The sequence below is a fragment of the Paralichthys olivaceus genome, chromosome 4 (genome assembly GCF_024713975.1).
Source record: "Paralichthys olivaceus isolate ysfri-2021 chromosome 4, ASM2471397v2, whole genome shotgun sequence".
Lineage (NCBI taxonomy): Eukaryota > Metazoa > Chordata > Actinopteri > Pleuronectiformes > Paralichthyidae > Paralichthys > Paralichthys olivaceus.
The window spans coordinates 7,872,114-7,893,837 of record NC_091096.1 but is presented as its reverse complement, the minus strand read 5'-3'; the positions used below and the strand labels follow the sequence as shown (position 1 = coordinate 7,893,837).

Sequence of the window (21,724 nt, the reverse complement as noted above, 5' to 3'; positions counted from 1 at the left end):
TCAGCTGCAGATCCGGCTGATAAATCTCTGAGGGTTCGCTAGTTTGAGAAACATTCACACATTTCATACATTGTTTTCTTAAAGTTCTCATTTATAAAGAATCAAACAGAAATGGGTTCTGAATTAGTTTATTTTCATAAGAGAGATCAATATTACAATGAAATTATTATAGATATTATTTTACATTTCAAAGATTCTGTTGTTACAGTATCAGGTACATGGAAGTAGTGGTTTGGTGAATAAGTCATCGTGAAATAATTTATTTACGATCAATTTAGATTTTAATCATCACTTCACTCAGAACATTAAACTTATGAAAGGCAAGATTCCGTCACAGTTAGTTTTTATTAATACAAGAATAAATCCTATTCTGGCCGATAGACTCATAACAGTGATTTAGAAAAATAAACAATGAGAACAAATGAAAGAGGTCTGATTTCCTGTGGATCTTAGAATGTGAATTATCAATAGCTGAATTAAAAAGTAGTAAAATCTTTTGCATTTCTCAGTATCCATGTCTTACAATGACATTTCCTATCTGATCGATGTCTCATGTCTGCGGTGAGGAGGAGGTATTAATCTTACTGGGTCAGATCCTGGAAGCACACACAGGACGGGACAGTAGAAGTGGACAGACGGAGAGCGTCGGTCGCTCGGTCGCTCGCTCCTGAAGTCATCGCTGTGCTTGGCTGAGCGGCTCACAGCTTGGCGTGGTCCTTCAGGATGACCTCCAGCTTCTGACTCAGCATGATGTTCCCTCTCACCTTCAGCTTGCCAGAGAAGAACGCCTGACGAACACAACAAACACACACTTGATTCCTCACAAAGTCTCCCCTCCTTCCTAACTCATCTGTGCACAGGGTGAAGACAGCCAGAACAAACCACACAAACCAAACAGCAACAAGCCTGGACTCTGAAGGGAGAACACGGCCATTGTTGCTTTAGCAGCAGAAAAATGAATTGGTATTGGTTTACAGCTGGGGGGGGGGGGGGGCAGTAAAGTCTCTTTAATGACGAGCTGAACGCTGACGATGAGCGCTGCCGTTCTCAGTTTAAAAATCAATCAAGCGAGCGTGGTAACGACGACTCTCGCTGACAGTCAGCAGCGTCGCTTTCAATTCCACCAACTGATCTTTCATCGACGGAGCGGCGGGGAAAGACCCTGCCTGAGGGATCTGCAGCACTGACACACTTTGTGAAGAAAGACACACACACAACACACACAAGCCTCAGATCAATATCAAGGGCTCCAGGAAGCACATAAATTCTGTACAGTGACGGGCACTTCCTGCGACAGACGAGATGCTACATATTAAGCAGCGTGGATTGATCACCCCCCCACCGAGAGCTTTCTGAACTCGGTTTGATAGATCGCTGCCTTCCTTTTTTTTTTCTATGACATGATGAGATCAAGCGAGGACTCATCCCAGATCTAAAACGTCTTTCAAAGACACTTTTGCTTTAATTAGGAAGTTTAATTCGAGGAACAGAAGACGGTTTATAAAATACGACATTTGATTTTGAATTACTCGTCACGTCAGCGTCTTTTTGTGTCTGTTTTGCAAAACTTTCTTTAAAAAGTTTTCTATGTATATTGCAGTAAAATGCACAGATTTTGTAAATACCTCCTGTCCTCACACATATATCATATATCTATATGTATATACTTCTCTAGGTCAGTATGCATTTCTATTATTGATTGGAGAAACTGTTTTGAAACCCAATTTCCCCAGTGATCAATTAAGTATTTCTGATTTACATGGACACAGACAAGTTCCTTCACAGCACAGCATGTAGATGTAGGATGTGTTGAGCAGCTTCCCGTCTCTCACCTTCTGAGGGTTGAGTTTCCCCTGCACCACCTCCATGAAGTCTTCATCTGACACCGTGATGGTCACGTCTGCCTTCCCGCTGTAAGGGCCTTCATGCAGGGAGCCGCTGCCGTTCTTCAGATCAATGGCTACAGGACGACAGCAGGAGGGAAGAAAAACACAGAGATGGATGATGAAATCACAAACAGCTGACAACGCTTCACTTTCCCCGGGTCGGCCGAGCTTCGCTGCTTCGCCTCCACATCTCACTCCGGCTCTGGAGTTATTATTCGGTCATTAGCTCAGATCTTGTCCTAGTTTTCATGGTTTGTTTGCCAGCTCGTTAGCAAAATGTCATTCTGGGTCAAATTATCTTGTCGACTTTACAGCTCACACTCGTATTTCAGCCTTTGTTTCACGAGCCGGTGTCAGAGCCGATCACATTTTCTGACTGATTCCTGAGCACGAGAGCAGCGCGGACGACTGACGACGTGTTCAGACCTGAGCGGAGGAAAACACCAACGAACAGGAGGTTTGAAGTGTTACTGATCCTTTCCAGAATCTGTCCTGACTCTCTCACTGAGTTGTCTGTGTGGAATTTTGAATTTGCAGTGAGGAACACAGAGCTTAATTCATGAGCGTACATAGAACTTTCTCCCCTCTTGGCTGAAAAACATGTTTCCAAAAGTGAAGTACTGAATTATCACATGTAAATGAAATCCACATGATAAATGCTCTTAATCCTGACGTACCATAAAGTCCCTTCAGGCTCCCAGTAGCTCGATTTCTGTCCTTACCGTTTTATATTTTTTGGTTTCATGAAGCTTAATTCTGCAATAAATCCATAGAATCCTATTCTGGAAGACACATACGTAGACGGAGATCTTTCAAGTTTGCATGAGAGAGTTTCAGGGTTTCAACAAGTTCAATTCGAGACGCAGTGAATCAAATTGAAGACGTGTGACAGACATCAAGGAATGTCTTTAATTTCCCCACATTTGAAAATAAGAAGCCGCCTCGTAGAGAGGAACCCTGGAAAAGCAACATTACTTCTCTACAGGTCGAGGCGGTGGCTCATCGTCTTGACCCTGAACCAGTGCTGTGTGTTTGTGCAGCACTTACTCCACTGTGCAATGTTCTTGCCATCTTTAGTGATCTCCCAGCCGAACACAGCGTTCACCTTCTTCACCAACTCTGAGCCCAGGTCCTTGATGCGACGCCCGATCTCTGCAAACACCAGCTCACTCTGAAGTCCTGCTCCCTGCATGGAGGTACACACACACACACACACACACACTTGTCATGAGATTTGATACTTTAACATAAATGGGCTATTGTTATTATTTGCCACAGAACAAATGACAGAATCTGAAAATAAGAAAATCAAGAGGATTGTTGATCAAATTACTTGACTGAGGTTTTCAGGAGAAGCATCGGACGCAGGATGTAAATCCACATAAGCTCCTGACAACACAACAGCATCTGTCTCCTTCACCTGGACCGAGGAGACGAGCAGGGATCAGAACGACAGGAGAAACATTCGGACTCATTCATCCTCACATCTGTTAAAATGGTTGAACTCTGACTTTGCACTGGATGTGAATCCTGTTGCCTTCCTTCCACATCTCGGTCTGCAGAGACTGACCGGGCAGCACCGGCTTCACAAAGCGAACCTGGGAGAGACAAGACAGTGGAGTCAGTGGATCTCGAATTAAATGGTTTTATAAAATTCAACTTGATGAATAATAACTAGTTTATCAAGTATTAATCCCTGACAGATGAACTCCAGGAAGTGACCACGTTCCAAAAGATTGTTTCTACTTACAAATGAAAAGCTTCAAACTGAAAATGTCAGTTGGGGTCATGCAGACACATTTTCATTCATACTCTAAAGCTCCGTTATTTTATTCTTTGAACTCTGCTCGTATGAAGAGTTGGATTCATTCAATTCTCTTGATGGGGAGATCTGGTATTTATCACCCTGGACCATCCGATCACCACATTTTCAATATGAACATCTTGTCAAAACTAATCGCTGTAACAGTCTGGGAATTGATGAGAGAATGTCATCCAGTGGGCGATGAAGGTTGCTTCCATCAAACGTAGTTTTTCATAAATTCACAAGTGTTGAGACTGTGCAGGATATTTGCGTTTTTTAATTTTTCTCCTGCACACCTGATGCCTGGAGCACAAGGACTTCTTTTGTACTCGGACAAGTGAAACTGAGGAAGTTAACCTGGAGAACGACACAGATAAAAACCCCACAGACAGCTTTTTAGGTTGTCAAGGCCAAAACCGATCATTAATTTAAAATAACTATAATATTAAATTCCTCTTTAAACCTTGTAGCACACTGGCAGGTCATGATGATGGAAGGAACAGAAACCAACTCCCTAAATCACATTCTATCCACACTCATGTTCATTTATTTGGTTCTTGCATGAGGCTCAGTGACTCATGAAATGTGAGAGAAGACTTTAAACCACCCAGTGCTGACTCACCTTGATGGCCTTGAATCTGGACGGGTCGTTGTTGGCAAACTGCTTAAGGACGTGTCTCGCAGCGAAGCCAAATGAGCACAAGCCGTGAAGGATCGGAGCCTTGAAGCCTGAACAAAGAGCAGCTGGTTTAAGTTTAAATGAAATCAAAACACGTCACAGAGATTTATCCTGGATTAAGATAAACTTAAGTCCCTCAATTAAACCAATAACAGAATGTAAGTACACAAATCAACAAAATATATAACTTAGGTTCTGTTCAGTTTTAGACATTTTAATGAAGAACTACACATCATATATTTAAGACATTTAATAAATGAAAAAGACACATGAAGCCACACAGATGTGCTGACACTCACCTCCCATGGCAGCAAAGCTGGGGTCAATGTGAAGAGGGTTCCAGTCGCCACTCAACCGGTACAGGGCGGCCTGTGACCGCAGGGGAAACACACATCAATCTATATCTAATTCATAAACCCCTGAACTTTTATACACAAATGTGGAATGAAATTAAATTATCATGAATGCAACAGAAGAGATATTTAAAATAAGAATAGCTTTGAAGTGATACAGTTGCAGTCATTTAAATCGCTCAGGGGATTTGGGTTTTTTTAATTTTCTGCTGCACACACACTGTCAGCGTTCTGTTTCTTTTCTTTTTTTTTCCCAGGCAGCAGTAAAACCTTGTTCAACACTTTGCTATGACAATGCATTCTGTCTGAAACTTTATGGTTATTACAGAGGTACAAAACAATATGTCCTGTTTCCTCCCACGTTGTATCAATGCGGCTGATTTATTCTGCAACTAAAACCCACACAGACACTCACTTGGTCTCTGGTGGTGGAATCAATCACCACAGCATCTGGTGCCCGTTGAGGTGGTGGCAGAGCAACCTGGACAAAAACACAAATATGAGGAAACATATTTACAGTGTCTTATTTTCATTAGATTAGATTTTCACCAGTAAATTGCATTGTTACTTTAGCTTTGTCGGAGGTTCTCTTCCCTCCAAAGCCTCCAGCTCCGACCACAAACACTGAGAACTGGTTGAAGCACACCAGCTGGCCGTCACTGTAGGTGTTCACTGCAAAACAGCATAACAATGGAATTCAGACTATATTTCTTATTGTAAAAGGATTCAGAGCCTTTGTTTGTGTAAAAGGAGCAAAATAACTAAAAAGTTCTTTATAGAAAACAAACAGTAAAAATACATTAAAGTATTATTACTAATTTTGCAGCCAAGCGGCGTTTGTAAGTAGTTTATTATTATCATCACATTTTTGGGTTATTGTTACTGCAGCATTAATGTGTGATCAGAATACTGATGTTGCAACAAATAAAATTGAATAAAATTGCATTAGACACAATGAGATAAGGCGTTCCTGTTTGTTTTTAACATCCTCACCCTCTAACCCTCGAAGCGACGGCCTGTGCCTTTGTCTGCAGGTCCCTGATTGGTTTGTATCTTGAGCACACGCTTGAGGACTCACATGCATCCACAAAAACACATCCAGCTTCAGGCTACAACACTGATCAATAACCAGCGAAGGCCAAGGAAGAGGAAGACTGCCTGTAGCACATACTGATTGTGTTTTAGGAGGGAGGAAATGTATTCAATGCATTTGTTAAGCCAAGGACCAACGAGTTGTGTTCAGCTACAAAAGAACTCAAGAATTATAATGTCAATAAATGTAGTGGGGTAAAAATTATTATTAAGTGTAAAGTGATGTAATGACTGAAAACTGTGAAACTGTACTTAAAGTAGTTCAATTCCACCATTAAATATTTTAGTGATGTGAATTTTATGTGTTCCATGTGATTTTTCATTGTGTTTCAGAATTTGCGTTTACTCTATAGTCCAGGGGACGTTGACTTAATAGAGAACAAATTGCTGTTATTAGTCCATAAGTTTGACTTTCCTGGCAATCACACTGAGGAGTGAGGAGAACACCTGCCGCAGCTTCATTTCTTTATTACAGCACATTTACAGGCAAATTAGAGCAGGAGGAAGCAGCCACATGAGGTGGACAGTGAAGAGACAATTAGCAGCTGTCGGACGAAATCAAATCCAGATTAAAGTTGTAGTAACGACAGGTTTGTGTCATTACTTCAAAATATCACCAGGAATACAGACCAACAAAGCTGCATCTGCAGTGTCTTTATGATGTGCCAGGAAATATCCAGGAATGTCTTTACTCTGCGAGGATCACAGACGCTGACTGGTTTAGTGTGTGTCAAGAAATTATATAGATTTAATTTCTCCTCTTCGGGGAACGTCAGGTCCCATGTTATTTGTTTTAAGACGGATTAATTATAGATCAGAGTGGTTTTAATATCATCCATCTCTATGGAAATGTCAAATAGAAATATGAGCCCTTCTTATTCCATTATTTCAATCCCTGCAGACACAGACTGTAAATTAATTTTCATTAACTCAGCCTCACAGGCAACTTTCATGAAGAGACATTAAAGTGTTTGCTAAAAAGCAAAGAAACTCACCATCCAAGAGGATGAGGGCTCCGGAGCCTTTGTCCAGCACGTCTGCTACAGTCCCCTCAGAGGTTAGCTCACCTAAAAAAATATGTTGCACCCATTTACTTCCACTTAAACTATGTCTCATGATTTAATCTTTCATGTTCTTATATCAGTAAACTAGCTCTGTACATGAAATGACAGCACCATGCCACAGTTCATAAACTAGAACAAAGAACTAGAAAGGTTTCAAGGCTATATATTAATCTGAGTACTAATATATAGGCTCTAATATAGATTTAATTATAATGTACAATCTACATTGAGTTGCAAGCAGTGTATGAGCATAGAATGAAATACCTGAGGTAGGCAGAGGTTTGTAAAGCTCCAGATACTGTTCTCCATGCAGCACCTGACACAAAACATCCAAACAGCTGTGATATCTAATCACTCCACAGTCTAGAAGCCTCATTAGCATGAGCAGTGTTTGCATTACTATTGTCAAAGAATGCGTTAAATATACCATATGGAATATGCCAATGTTTTATATAAATACCAATGTCACACACATACACAAACACACAGAGCATTCTGAATAATATGTATGTTTTCCAACCTGTGTGAAATCTATGTTGAGTCCAGGGACTGAGGCCAGCCCACCATCCATCATGGCTGCCTGGGAGGGAATGACCCCAAAGGTGGGCAGGCAGCTAAAGTCCGAATGGCCTTCATACAGGTACCTACATGACAATGTTAGAAAATCTCACCTTTATAGGAACAGTTCATTATCACAGATGGCCTGGATAGTGGGGTTTTTTCTCCCACAGTAAGTGTGTAGTTATCATATCGTTGACTTGTCAGGGCCCCTTTAGGCTGTTATACTCATTAGCACAAACACACTTTAATACACACCTAAGATGTTCTGGGTCCTTGGTCGACATGCCGACCCCCAGTGCATAGAGGATACACTGTGTGTGGGTGAAGCTGAATGTGGTCGCCTGCATTTTTTGTCCCACTGCCATCGCCTGAGAGGAGAAGAGGGGAGGGGAGAGGGAGGAAGGGGAGAGGGAGGAAGAGGAGAGGGAGGGAGAGGAGAGGAAGAGGATTTTAGTGTTGACTTTGAGAGCAGGACATTAGAAAGTTATCCTTTAATTTAGACAGAAAATTAATGTGCAATTTTAAGGGGTTGCAGAAAAGTAATAAGGTTCACCTCATGGTGGATTAGCTCGGCAGCTCAACCTCTGAATACAAATGCTTTAATAAACGTTACACATACAGTCAGAGTGAAGATTGGGAAATACCACATAGACAGAACATAGACACTGAAGGAATTAATAAATGGTGTGTTTGTACAGCAACATAGAAGTGGTTTCCGGTAGTGTAGCATTAGCTGTAGCAAAAATGTCAGCAGTTTGTCAATATAACTGATAAAATCCATTAGAATCTTGAAACGTAGAAGTTATTGTTTTGGATATTAAATAAAACTGAGTATGAAAAACACCAAAATGATAAGAAAATGCATCTTAAGAATAAAACATCAGAATATGTGCAGCTCCAGAGCTGAGAGGAATCAGCAGTTGAGAAATGTTCCCCTGAGCAGAGCTTTGTGAGTGAGCAGCATATTTTTAAGACAAACCCTGAAATTGACTTGTGGACAAGATGGAGAGGCCAGAAATGCATGTTCGATTAACTTCTTAACAGAAGTAATCAACTGTACCCACACAAAACCATAAACGGCTTTTAAAGCTCACGAGCTCACATTTTTTTAGAAAATGTATAGTTTCAAAATAAAAAATAAACGCGATAAACCCTCAAATTCCGATTAAATTCATCAACTTTACTGCACAAGATGCCAATAATATATACAGTTAAAAGATAAATATTGTTGTAAGGGATGACAGGGAACAGTCTAGTTAAATTCTTCATGTCAAGCAGCATCCTTAAATCAGATAAATGAATTATAAAGAAATATTCCATACTCAAATATCCCACACAGCACAAACCAAACAGAAACATTTATCATCATTAGATTCACAGTAGTCCGACAGTTGTTCTTTTGTCAATTGTCATAAAATCAACCACTATGTTGAGCTACTGTTAAAAATAAAGTATGATCCACACAATGATTCACGCTCTGCATAACACCACCTCTGAGGAGATCAGAACTCATGAGCAACAGTGAAATCTGACCTTCACCTACAAAGGTTGTAATGTTCGGTTTTAGTTTTAACAGTTTTGGGGAAAGTGTTATTTCAAATGAATTGATCATTTGATTCTGTAAAACTGTGTTGAGTTACACAGAAAAGTGTTATTTTGCCCCCCCCCCCTAATTAAAGAGGCAAGGTAAAAAAAACTTCACAACGCAACAGTGCTTCTACAAACTGCGGCCAACGTTCCAACCGTTAAATCAACACAAAAACAGTTTCAACCTCTGTGCAATGAGAGAGCTGCCGGAAATAAAAGCAAACACAGCAAAGATACACACAGATCTAAGTCAGCCGAGGACACAATGATGTTTGTCTTGAGGCTACGTTGTGGCTCTGTTCCAAATCTCCAGTCCAGATAAACACACACACACACACACGCACACACACGCACACACACACGCACACACACGCACACACACACACACACACACACACACACACACACACACACACACACACACACACACACACACACACACACACACACACACACACACTGAGAGAGACCCAGTGAACTGTACGAATGTACATCACTTAACATTTTAAAGACTGAGCCATGATATTACTAAAGCAGGTCAGTGAGAGCTGTTAATGTCTCACTGGGAGTGAAAAAGGATTTCTTTCACATACCATTTTTTTTTTTTTAGAAAAGACCAAAATACACACATGTCTGCTCTACATACACTTAAAGATGTGTGCTGATATTAAATGACATTCACCATTGAGTGTTATTCAATCCTAACCAGGTGGCTGGCTGCATTATCGGTCATCAATCCAGCCTCCTCTATGTTAGTGGATGGGACAGACAGAACTCAATGATGGTTCATGTTATTTTAGGTAGATCTTATCTCACTGATCTCTGTCCAAGTGTTCATTATTCCACTCAATTTGGTTTTAACGACTTATTTGACGCTATAAAATGGGGGTTAAACATCGTGCTTGACAGCTGAGACCGACTCATGATTGGTCGAGTGTGTGTATTGACTCAGATTAAACTATCATTCATTAAACTGTAATGATTGTGGTCTGAGTTTAATCAGCCATTTCTTTTTGATGCGGTTTCAACAGTTTCTAAATATTTGGGGAATTGAAAACATTAAGGACATTTGACTTATTAGATTTACAGATACACTGCAGACATATTCAAGATCATCTACACAGAAAATGGTGTCTGTTTCTGTGGATAATTATTTGCTGTAATGCATTTATACTTGTGGCAAAAAATTATATTCAAGCAACTCAGCCATGTGTGAGCTATAACCAGTTCACTTTCTGTGCTTCAGTGACAGGGAACACAGTGAAATGAAGGAGCATTCATCCAGGGAGCCATTGCAGCACTATTGTGCTCCGACATCTTTTATACGTAGCACTTTAAAAGCTAATTTGAGTCGGCACTTGTCTGGTGCATCACCATCTCATATTTACAGGAGAAATCAAAGTACTTGCGTCTGTTGTAGGGGCTTTGTCAGGAGGGTTATTATGGTCTCTGACAGTGTGGTGGCATTAAAGAGTCATGGGCTGCCATGTTTTGAAACAGTCAGAGGTTACAGCTCCACACATGTCATTATCATCCAACCGATACAAACACCACCACGGTCTTTGATGGAGTGTAAGCAAATGAGGCTGAGTGCAACACTGAGAGCCTTGAGGTAATAGTTGTGGTGGAAGCGAGGTTTAAAAGTGCAGGGACCAGAAAACAATGAAGGAATAGAGAAAAAGGACAGAGGCAAGAAAGTGCAAGTCAAAATATGTGCATGTATTCACGTCAGGGTTTGTGCAGGGTTTACACCAAGGTCAACGTAAGACTTTTTAATAACTCTTTATGGGACAAAGTGTGAACACATTATGGGGAACCAGCAGAGCTGCAATGGCCTAGAATTATTTATTAACATTTTCATTAGTACAACCAAGTAGGGTGTAACAACAATGACTCATGAAATAATAATTCAATTAAACCTTTATTCAGGTTTTTACTAGAACTTGCCCATTGTGAGATGATGTGCTTCCTTATAACTGTAGCAAGCAGCAGAGGTGGTGTTTGCTGCAGGTCTGATGGCGCTGATTGAAACTCCAGAGAAAAGGATTTGACTTGTGCCTCAACAGTGGATTTTAGTAAATAGGTGTTTAAAGTCTCCCAAGAGGTCGACACAGAGACATCATTCTACTGATATTACAGCTCACAGCAGACAAGAGAAAATATTACATGCTCTACCCCTCAGCCACTGTCACAGATGATAGCAGCAATGGCACAATACTCACAGGATTGATCCCCGAGGTCGAGGCCACAGCAGCTGTTGGATTTGCATCGACTGCTCCCTCCGAATCAACTTCAGACAGCACGGTCACAATTGAGTGTAGAGACTCTGCACAAAAGGTTGGAGATGGTAGATGAGTGGAACTGCACAATAATACAGGATGCTCGGGTCACATACAAATAATTCACTGTTTACAACTAATGAATGTGAAACTATGATGCCACAGATCATGTAGAAAGTCAGATATATGTGTATATTAAGCAAGCTTATTACTTTAACCAGGTTTACATTGTGTTAGCCTGCTAAAATTAACAGCAGTTATTTTTATTTCAGCATCAAGTAACTACATTAAGAACTACAAAATGAGAGACGTTTTGCCTTTTTTGAGTTTGGCCCATGTCCCATCCACTAACGTGCAGGAGGCAGGGGCTATGACCTATACTGCAGCCAGCCACAAGGGGGTAATACAGATGCTTTGGCTTCACTTTCAGTGGCCGTCCTGTCATCGATCTTCACATACAGTCTATGGTAAAATATAAAACTTCTGCCAGCCACCAGTTAGCTTAGCATAAGTACTTACAGTACTTACAGTATGTAAACAGTACATAACTCAAACAACGTGACTTGTGTATACATGTGTAGATTCAGACAAACATGATCTGGGTTTGTACCCTCATGGTTGAAAGCACTTATTGTAAGTCACTTTGGATAAAAGCTTCAGCTAAATGATATGTAATGTAATGTAATGGGACGACAGATGAGAAGATAATGAATAAGAAACAGAGAGAGACTAAGACCACAGCTACTGATTAACATTACTCAGTGGCAGCAGTTACAGAACAGAGGTAGCAACAAGTCTCTGTAATAAGCTACAAACGAGGAGGCACAACAAAGCCATGCTAATGAGTCCAGCATGCACCCAGTGGGACTGCCGCCCCTGTTCAGTTTATGTTAGCACTGCTGCCCTTTCTCCAAATGTACATCTGAGGGATGGAGGAGGTGGAGAGAAGTAATAATCATTTGCCACCCTCTGGTTTGCATGAGACTTGTTGTAAACAACACTAGGCTTGTTCATTCTCACATCTTATTCACCCTCACTTTTTTTCTGCATCTCATTCACTCGAACTCATCCCTGCAGGCATGAAACCAAACCCTCTGAACACACAGGTAGTGGAAGGAGCTCAAAACATGTCAATTATTTTTACTCTACAGGAACTACACTGACTTTTCCTTATTTATTATTACATCCACAACAGAGGTTATGTTTTCACACCAGTTTGTTTGTTAGTCAGCAGGACTCTGCAAAATCTACTGAACGAATTACAATGAAACTTGGTGAGAGCATGTGGTCTGGATCAGGCAAGAACCCATGACATTATAGTGTTGATCCAGGATTCCCCTTTAACATTGTGTGATTGGGCATTTTGCAACCTTTAGTTAATTAATGTTTAGGTGACTGATATTTATGTGTGCAACTTGGTGCAGATCCAAATTAAAATCTGGATCTAGTGAATTTAAATGTGGTTTCATAAGGGGACTTTAGGGCCATGGCAGAGGTATGCACTGTACCGAGTGCCCTTCTACTTATGTATATGATGGCTCTGATTAGGTTCAGTCTAGCTATGACTAAATATTCTGATTAAACTGGGATTGAGTCAAACAAGTGCGAGAGCACACCAGCAAGGTTATGAGGAGGACGGGCGCTGCACTGCTCAGACTTGGACTCAAATAAATAAAATATGCGTGAAAACAGCCTTAATGGCATCCAAGTAACAGTTGTGTGTGTCATCACTGGTTTTAAGAGACATTATCACATTCACAATAAACAGATGAGCGTTCAAGCGAAAAGGAATTTGTTTACATTTTTATAAGATGACAGGAAGATCTTAATGTCACATTAACTGCAGAGTGTGTATATTAATGTGTGTGTGTGTATGAATAAACATCCGAGTGTGTACATACATGTGTTTACTCCTCTGTATATACTGACCTTGTACGGATGAAGGCTTGGTGGCGTCTGTAAAATCACAGATTTTGTCCCACTGGTCCCTGACAGCCTCGACATTCATGGGTTGATTCTTCCGTCTCACAATGTGGCCCTGAGAACGCTCCCAGCGCACTGCACACATGGACACACACAAAGAAAGAGGATGTCGCATGGAGAAAGTCACACACATTCAGTGTTGATGAACCAGGGGCTAATGCTAATCAAAAATGAATACTTGATGCAGGGAAAAATACACAGTACTCACATTTACCAATCCAGCCTGCACCGACCTGAGAAGAGAAAGGACATGAGCAGATGACCCACAGAAAATTATAGGATTATCTCATTAATAAATTACTGCTCTCAATGGCAAAGGAAGCTACAGGCAGTACTTCCTGAAGAGAAAGAGAGAACATCCTTTTTTCTTGTGTACCTCAAATAGTCCTCCATTTTCTTTACATTGATCATGACAGAGCCAGAGGACCAGGGGAGCGACATACTCTGACTTCAGAGATTCCACGAGGTCTAAATAAAACAAAACACATGTGGTAAAGTGATCCTTCTTTTTATTGCACATTTATTGTACACATCTCTGCTTTGTAGTTAATACCATGTTTCATATTCCTATTTAGAAAATAATATGACTAAAAGTCTGAGTTATCACACATGCCTGAAGCCTTTTTGTACTGCAACAGAACAAATAGACATGTTTCTTAGTCACCGTTTATTCTTTACAAATTTCCCAAAAAGACAATTGACAATTTTTTCCATGCACAGTGGTGCAGCGGTTAGCCCTGCTGCCTCACAGCAAGAAGGTTACTGGTTCAACTGGTGCCTTTCAATGCGAGTTTTCATCAGGTACTCTGACTTCCTCCCACAGTCCAAAGACATGCAGATCTAAATTGCCTGAAGGTTTGAATGAGAGCATTTGTCTCTGTATGTTTGCAAAATGAATGTATCTGCAACAGAAAAAACTTTAACTCCAAAAGAAAAACCTATTAGATTTCTATTAGATTATTACCACTACATGAAATGAAGACCTAAACATTAGTGCATGTGGCACAGACTTTGAATTCCTGATTTAATACTAGACATCACATATCTGGTATTTTTTTTTAAAAGAAAAAGCATTATGCTCCACTGCTCGCTGAAATGTAAAGCAAGATGGGTTTTGTTGTTTGTTTTTAGAAAAGCCTGAGTCAGTGAAATGTGGAATCGAGTCATTTGCTAAGGTAAGGCCATTCTGTGACAGTTGGTACAGCGTGGTGTGACAGATGCTGTTGGAGGCCAGCACTGCAGGACAACAAAACCATTCCTTTAATTTGTCACCAATACTGCTGTCAACAAGCTGCAGCCACAGAGCGTGCACAATATACTCATGGTGGATAGACATTTATAAATACTGGGTTTATATGGGCTCATGAGACACATTGATATTTTAGTTTTTACTTTCATAATCTTTATATTCAACACACAGCTTACAGAGTTCACTTTATGCATCCTCCAGTAAAGTCCATCTTATTTTAACATGAAAATATAATTTCGTTATCATGCTTACTTGCATTGTCTCTGAATATCTAGAAGCACAGCTAACACGTACAGTAAAATAAGGAGGCCAGATCTGCCTGTTTAAATCAGGAGCTGACACGTCAAAACTTTTAAAGCACTCACAGGGTGCATGATTTCATCATGGCTGTTGGAACAGAAAAAAACCCAGCTCTTGAATATTAGATGACAAATTTGCATCTCAAACAGGAGTGCTGTTGCCTCAAATTTTGTAAACCAACATTTCATGGGCATTACATTATGCAGCTGCTCTTTAAAAGAAATTGTGGTTAAAATCCATTTGGCTATTTTGGCCTTACCACAAAAACGTGAAAATGTGCGCACCCTAATAGCAAGCGGCACACCGCGGTATGAATTATACAAACCAACAGCATGCAATTATTCATGTTGTTTAATCTCTGTGCCTACCTGGGGGCATAATGGTCTCTGTGAGTCGTGACCCTGCAACAGGGGCAATAGTGTTGCAGTGGATGTTGTACTTGCTTCCCTCGATGGCCAAGGTGTTTGCCAGGCCCAGCAGGCCCAGCTTGGCCGCGCTGTAGTTGGCCTGGCCGAAGTTACCATAGATGCCTGCGGCTGAAGCCGTCATGATGATTCTGGCCACAGACAACCCCAGGCAACAAGTCAGTGTTAATGCAAAGTGACAGGCATTGCTACGGAGTAATGGGAGACACAGACGGTCCCCCACACACATAATCTCACAAAGTGGTACATACTTTTCATGCATGCATAAACAGACCGTGTACACACATGTAAGCACCTAGTCATGTAATGTTTGCCCATTCTCTCTCTCACACACGCACACACGCCCATACACAGACTACTTTATCACTGATACAGACCTACATGCAGTAAATTTACTTAAACAGTTTACTTGAACAACTGTGAGCGCAGGCTATATGCAGAAATAAATGTATGCGCAGCAGAAGCGCAGACTTGTGCATATCATTTTGCAGGTAATCTCATGCAGAGAGTTCACTTCAGTCTAGCAAACATAATGAGGTTAAACACAAATGTTACATTAACTGTAGAGACATCTGAATCACGCCATCACAGTGGTCATCAGAGAACTGGAATCCTTTACACAGATCACACATACTGTACACTACAATGGAACTGAGAGGATCTGTCACGAAGGAATGTATACACAAACAAATACATACACATATATGAGTATGAGTGTGTGTGCGTGCGTGCGTGCGTGCGTGTCTTTAATCATGCGTCATTTCATTCACAAACTTAGCTTCCTTGTACATCCTGTCTCTCTTGTGAGGAGTATTTTCATTTCTCTGCTATAGCTTTTTTCTTTGAATGCATTAACTTTTTATCTGGGATGAACAGAAAAATAGGATTTTAGAAGTGCAAATGAGCATCACAAATGTAGATTCAACTACAAAATGTGAAATAATGAAGATGATTATGGTGTTACTTGTATTATTTTTTTATTTAACCAACTGCATTATTTGCATTTGTTTTATATTATACTTTATAACAAGCTGCTATTTGGGTTCAATATAACTTTTGGCAAAATGTCACTTTAAACTTTATGTCTGAAACTGTTGTCTTGTCCTATTCATGTAAAACAGCTTGTGTGCACTTGTGAATGGTAAATGTTACCTTGGTTACCTGTTGTGTGACCTTCTGCAGATCATAACTGAACACATGAAAATCTCAATGGGCCTTTTTTCACTTCGCACATTAATGATTTTCCAGAGTCCGAATGGAGCCATAATTAATGTGATTAGTTCACCCACTTTGGCAAAATGTCTCATGTTAGAAAAGCCTGTTGACAACTCCCTGTTAATTAAATAACAATCCGTGTGGGATGTCGGTTTGAGTACGTAATAGCTTTGCCCTCTTCAATTAAGGATTGATGGCACCTTAAACATATAATCAATACATATCTGCATGCATCCACACAGCTCCGAGTCAATATAAATTATCCACTAAATGTTGCTATTCTCACCCAAAAGACTTCTCCACTTCAGACCACTGGATATTTGAATTTTTTATGCTGCACTACTTTGAAGAATGAGATGAGCCTGCACATACATCTTTGCTGCTTCTTGTGGAGTCATCAGTTTAAATAGTGTTTAAATTGTTCATGGATAAACCTACAGTGCTGCATAACCAAATTAACTAATTTCCTTCTTTCTTTGCTGATTTACATATTCATATGAATTTTGATATCTTATTAGTATGCTTTTTTTTTTTCATCTTACACAATGAAATCAATGGAGCCAGATATAATAAATGGTATCAAGTGATTAAAGTAAGAGTGAGAATATGTGTATAATTATGTGAAGGCAGACAAGCTTTATATAATCATTACCTCAAGTGCACGTCCTCAAGAGCCCACTTAAAATGCAGCACATAAAAATCTTTGGTACCTTCACTAACATTTTGAATCAAACCTTAGCACACAGTTTTTTATTCCATATTGATATTTTCTTGATCACAATCCAGCAATCGTTTGTCTGTTGAGGGAGGATTCTGTAACTCTGTTGAACCTATAAAGTCCCACCCACGTAATAGGAATGTGGCACAGTTCTTATTAACGTCAATATCTGTTAGAAGCTGGGCCAGTTACCTGCCAAACTTTTGGTTTTTCATGTGGTTCCAGGCGGCTCGAGTCACCAGGAAGGAGCCTCTTAAGTGAACTCTTTGAATCAGGTCTGAAAAGGAGAGTAAGAGGAACAAGTGTTTGACTCCCACACAGAAAATCTGTGTTTAAAGAAAACCCTCTTGGACAACACAAGTTGAAAACAAATGTGGTCCTTACAGAGTGGTGACACAGTTTGATAAAGAGATATTAGGTAAGGAAATATTCTGATATGTGATAATCCCATACACGGCATGAGTTAATCAGAATAAATGTGATGTATCAGAAATAATTGTATTACCCCAGTCCAAATCACTCGTCCTGGCAAACGATCGGTCACGGAGGATCCTTGGCAAAGAAAGGCAGGAAAGTATTTTCAGTCTCTGTGCCAAACTTAAGGTTTCTCTTACATGATTACAGTGGCCCACATGTGCTTTAATATGGCAACTGAAAACGAATACCCACTCCAAAAACAGACGGCGTGGTTAAATCTAAAAAGTATGATTACGACGATTAAATAACTTACCCAGCATTGTTTACGACAACATCTGAAAGAAAAGATGTATTACAAGATTGAATGATTTACAGTTACAATACTGATCATCTAACTGATCAAGTATCAAGTCTGATGGTCACACTATTACCATCCAATTAGAATACACACCTAGTCTTCCAAATGCATCTAGCGCTGTCTGGATCAGTTTGTCTCCATCCTCTACAGAATCTGTAAGTGCACAGCAGAAAAATGCAGCTTAAAAGGTGAGAAATAAAAACCAACTCTAGGCTACATTTGATCTGTTCGCACATGGGTTTATAGATAAAGTTCACCTGTTACAGTAACAATGATAAAACTACAGAGTAAGATAAAGCTTGTGAGAAGGATTGATTATACACAAAAGAGAACCGACAGTCTTGCCTGCTCAATTTGTTAGGTAATGATCTCTAAAATAAGATTTTTATTGATTGCTGGTCATAATTGTTTGTTAAAAACCAGATAGATAGTATTCCAACTTTTCAGATAAATTATATCTTTATATCACATCCACACATAAATCCGCAAATTAATCTCATTGATCAAATTCTAAAGCAATTTTTGTTGTGAGATGCACAAAGGTGAAATAAAAAGACACATTTGTCTTCAATAACAGCAAACAGCTTCATCAGTGAGCCTGTTAGACAAAAATCAATACTGGTTTTGAGTCAAGACATAAGCTAAATCCTACATGGCAGGCAATAACGAAAAAAAATGGAAGGATGTAACAGAGAAGATTTAAAACAACAAGCCAAGACCAAACTTCTCACCGTAGTTCGCCACAGCATTTCCTCCCTTCGCTCTTATCTCCTCCACCACCTTATCAGCGGCTGCAGAACTCTTTCCACCCCCTTTAGTGTCAGCCCCAAGGTCATTCACTTTATTGCAGCGAGAAGAAAAAGATTAGCAATAATGGGGTGAGTTCTGCAATTCTCCACGAATGATTAGGTGAGGAGAACAGTATAGCTAAGCTGATTCCTTGTCAGAGTTCAAGGGCAAGTTCAGACCAGGCAGCAGGGGAAGCTTATATTTTGGGAAAAGCAAATATTTATGCCATCATCTGCAAGAGTGTAGTCTGAAACATTGCATCATTCATGTGGCAATCAATGCAATGCACATTTCTCTAAGACACCATTCAGAGGTATAACATATCTCCAAAGATCACTTCATCTAAGGATGCACCGATCAAACTTTTCTCTCCCAATACCAATTTCAACATTTCTGCTCGGGGTTATCTGCTGATACTGAGCCGCTGGGATTGTAATTAGATCAAACATTTCCACCCAATGCAACGGAATGACTAGAAGCCGAAACTGTGTGTTTTCATAATGACGAATTTACTTTAGGACTATTTTATTCATTTAATATAGATTAATTATATTAAGGCTGATATCTGATCGTAATAAGATCAGAACCTCAGGTGTCTGGGATCAGTGCATCATTTAACCAAAGTAACTCCTAAACCATCAGTCATCTCTAGCATTCAAACATACAGGGGCAAGACAGTTTTTCCCTATGGACTGTATTTAAAGAAGACAACATGACAGCTTGCCAAATCATCTTGATCACCAGCTGGTGGCTGTTGGTTGATGGGACATGGGCCAAACAAGTCAAAGTAGAGGCAAAATAGTTTTTCAAAAAGATGGTTTCTGTCTGATAGGTAGTTGGACCTGCTCACGATTGGTCTATCAGAGGGACTTCACAGTGATTGCTATGGCTAAAATGCGCAAGATAGTGGAGACATGTTTATCTTTTTATACAGTCTGTGGTTTTTCACTTGTATCATGTGATGTCATTTACTTATGTAACATAGGTTAAAAAACTGCTACTGTCAGCTACAAATGATTTGAAGATAGGTAAAAAAAAAACAAAGTTTTTGTACCTGCTAAAAGAGTATTTAAATAACCGATATGCACATTGCACTAAACGCTGCATGGTCATTATAACTGTTTCAATTATGAAGTATATTGGGTTCAAAATGAAAATCCTTTAAATATTTACCTACGACAGAGGCACCTCTTTCAGCAAAAGCCAGAGCATATTCTCTGCCAAGGCCTGTAAAGAGAAAGAGAGCGATGAGTCCACAGAATAAAACACTCTACATTACCAGGGCCCCAATAAAACCTTGAATGAAAACATTGTTCTAACTGTAATTCTGTATTATTAGAATTATATAAAAATAGTCTGAAGAGAAAAAAGTATTTAATTTCATGGAATTTATTTATATATATCCATTCAATAGAAATTGACTCTAACACATTCATTGCTATGAAGCTAATGACTTTGTGTGAACTCTTAAACAGCCATGTCATTTAAAAAAGGATGAAGAGTGAATCAGCCACAGGTTCGTCATCATCCTCTCATGTAACTCACATTGTAAGAAAAGCTGAGTTTAAAGTGGAGTAATTTCAAACAGACATTTCTTTAGGCATTTTGCACTGAAAGATTTGCAACACTTATATCAGGTAATGTGTTTGTTGCACTTTTGGCTATTATCTTTTTTTTAATCAGTTTTAATGATTGAAATTAAACTACAGCAGCAACCGAAACCTTTAAAAACTACCAGTGAGGTTTTCTATAATAGTGATAGCAGTTTCTAATTCTGTTTCAAGACATACCTATTTTGTATATCTATATTTGGGTTTTGGGTTTCTAGAGTTTCAATATGCTATGTTCTAACAGACTGGGCTCGCAGTGACATAATCCTGCAAACAAAACATTCTTCCAGTGACGTTTTTTAATTTTCCTTCACGATGAAACATGGTGAGATGTTTTCCGTTCTTGTCTGTGCTCAGGATATAATGGAGACCTGAAATCTGTGTAAAATCTCAAACTGATATCTCACCACAGGACTTACACTGTGTTGAGATATCATAAGGTTTAGGATTCTTCTTGGCTGTGTTTAAAACAATTCATGCTGGATACAGACACACTGAGGCCACTGACTGAGGGTGGATGTGCCCTTTCACACACTTTCACTGGAAAGATTAAAAGTCATTGCGTTACATGCACTTTGCTCCCCGTGGTCTTCAGATTCCGATGCTGGGACAGTTTTGCTATTGTTCTTATTAAAACAGTGTATTTTCTACAGACACACCAACAAATGTGTTTCCAAGTGTTTCGCTCGTTGTTGACTTCAAAGAGTCCCCTGCAGCTGTTTCCTTTGAGTTAGCAAACAGCAAGATGCAGGTGTTACCTGTTGGGCTGCTGATGCCAAGAGGAAACTTTTCTTTTTAATAATTTGTCGTTTATACAAAATCTACGCAACTTGAAGATTAGCATTAGCCGGTTAGCTAGCGTACTAAAAGCGTTTCCAGCCTAGTTCTACTGAGATGTTAGCAGTCCTGACAGCCGAGCTAACGCTCAGAGGTGCCTTCATGGTGACCTTACCTCCTCCGGCTCCGGTGACGAGCACAACTCTTCCCTCGAAAGACAGAGACATCCCCGTGAGGTGCTGTTATTGTCTGTGAGAAGGACCAGGGGACACAGGACAGACTCGGTCCGCTGACAGCTGGAGCTGAGACGACTTCCACAACTTCCACTTCCGCAATGCAGAGGGGCGTGTTCTCAGCCCTGACCAATCAGACACCAAGGTGTTTTTTTTTAACCCTTTCTCTGCCACCGTTGATTTTTACACACGAGGTCCAGGTGGAGTATGTTTGAATCTCTGCAGCAACAGTTGGTCGATTAGTCGAACGACTGAATAAACAATCGGACATTATGTACATGGTCCTTCAGCCGTTTTACTTTAGTGTTTATTTTAATAGTGCAACAATTTAAATGTTGTTTTCAG

At 39.9% G+C, this 21,724-nt stretch overlaps 1 protein-coding gene across 1 annotated transcript; it reads right to left on the bottom strand.

The window, feature by feature from the left end:
• Positions 1-112: 112 nt before the first annotated feature.
• Positions 113-21,491, bottom strand: hsd17b4 (hydroxysteroid (17-beta) dehydrogenase 4). Its single transcript, XM_020099319.2, has 25 exons — positions 21,322-21,491; positions 19,933-19,986; positions 18,702-18,809; positions 18,064-18,123; positions 17,926-17,947; positions 17,701-17,747; positions 17,388-17,472; positions 15,206-15,393; positions 13,665-13,756; positions 13,497-13,521; positions 13,235-13,363; positions 11,249-11,352; positions 7,695-7,807; positions 7,399-7,522; positions 7,143-7,194; positions 6,810-6,881; positions 5,291-5,394; positions 5,138-5,203; positions 4,669-4,738; positions 4,313-4,419; positions 3,398-3,484; positions 3,220-3,306; positions 2,934-3,072; positions 1,833-1,960; positions 113-788 (listed from the first exon to the last, which is right to left on the bottom strand). Exons 1-25 carry the CDS (start codon positions 21,371-21,373, stop codon positions 699-701), a joined length of 2,205 nt encoding a protein of 734 aa, XP_019954878.1. The 5' UTR covers positions 21,374-21,491; the 3' UTR covers positions 113-698.
• Positions 21,492-21,724: the final 233 nt, after the last annotated feature.

What these genes read in the sequence shown, in the direction of transcription:
- hsd17b4 (XM_020099319.2), bottom strand. Translation starts at nt 21,373, where the DNA reads ATGTCTCTGTCTTTCGAGGGAAGAGTTGTGCTCGTCACCGGAGCCGGA. An exon ending in CGACCTCGGGGATCAATCCT is followed by an intron (nt 7,808 to 11,248) that starts GTGAGTATTGTG and finishes TTCTCCTCTCAG; the next exon opens with GCGATGGCAGTGGGACAAAA. An exon ending in GGAAACTCAACCCTCAGAAG is followed by an intron (nt 789 to 1,832) that starts GTGAGAGACGGG and finishes TGTGTTCGTCAG; the next exon opens with GCGTTCTTCTCTGGCAAGCT.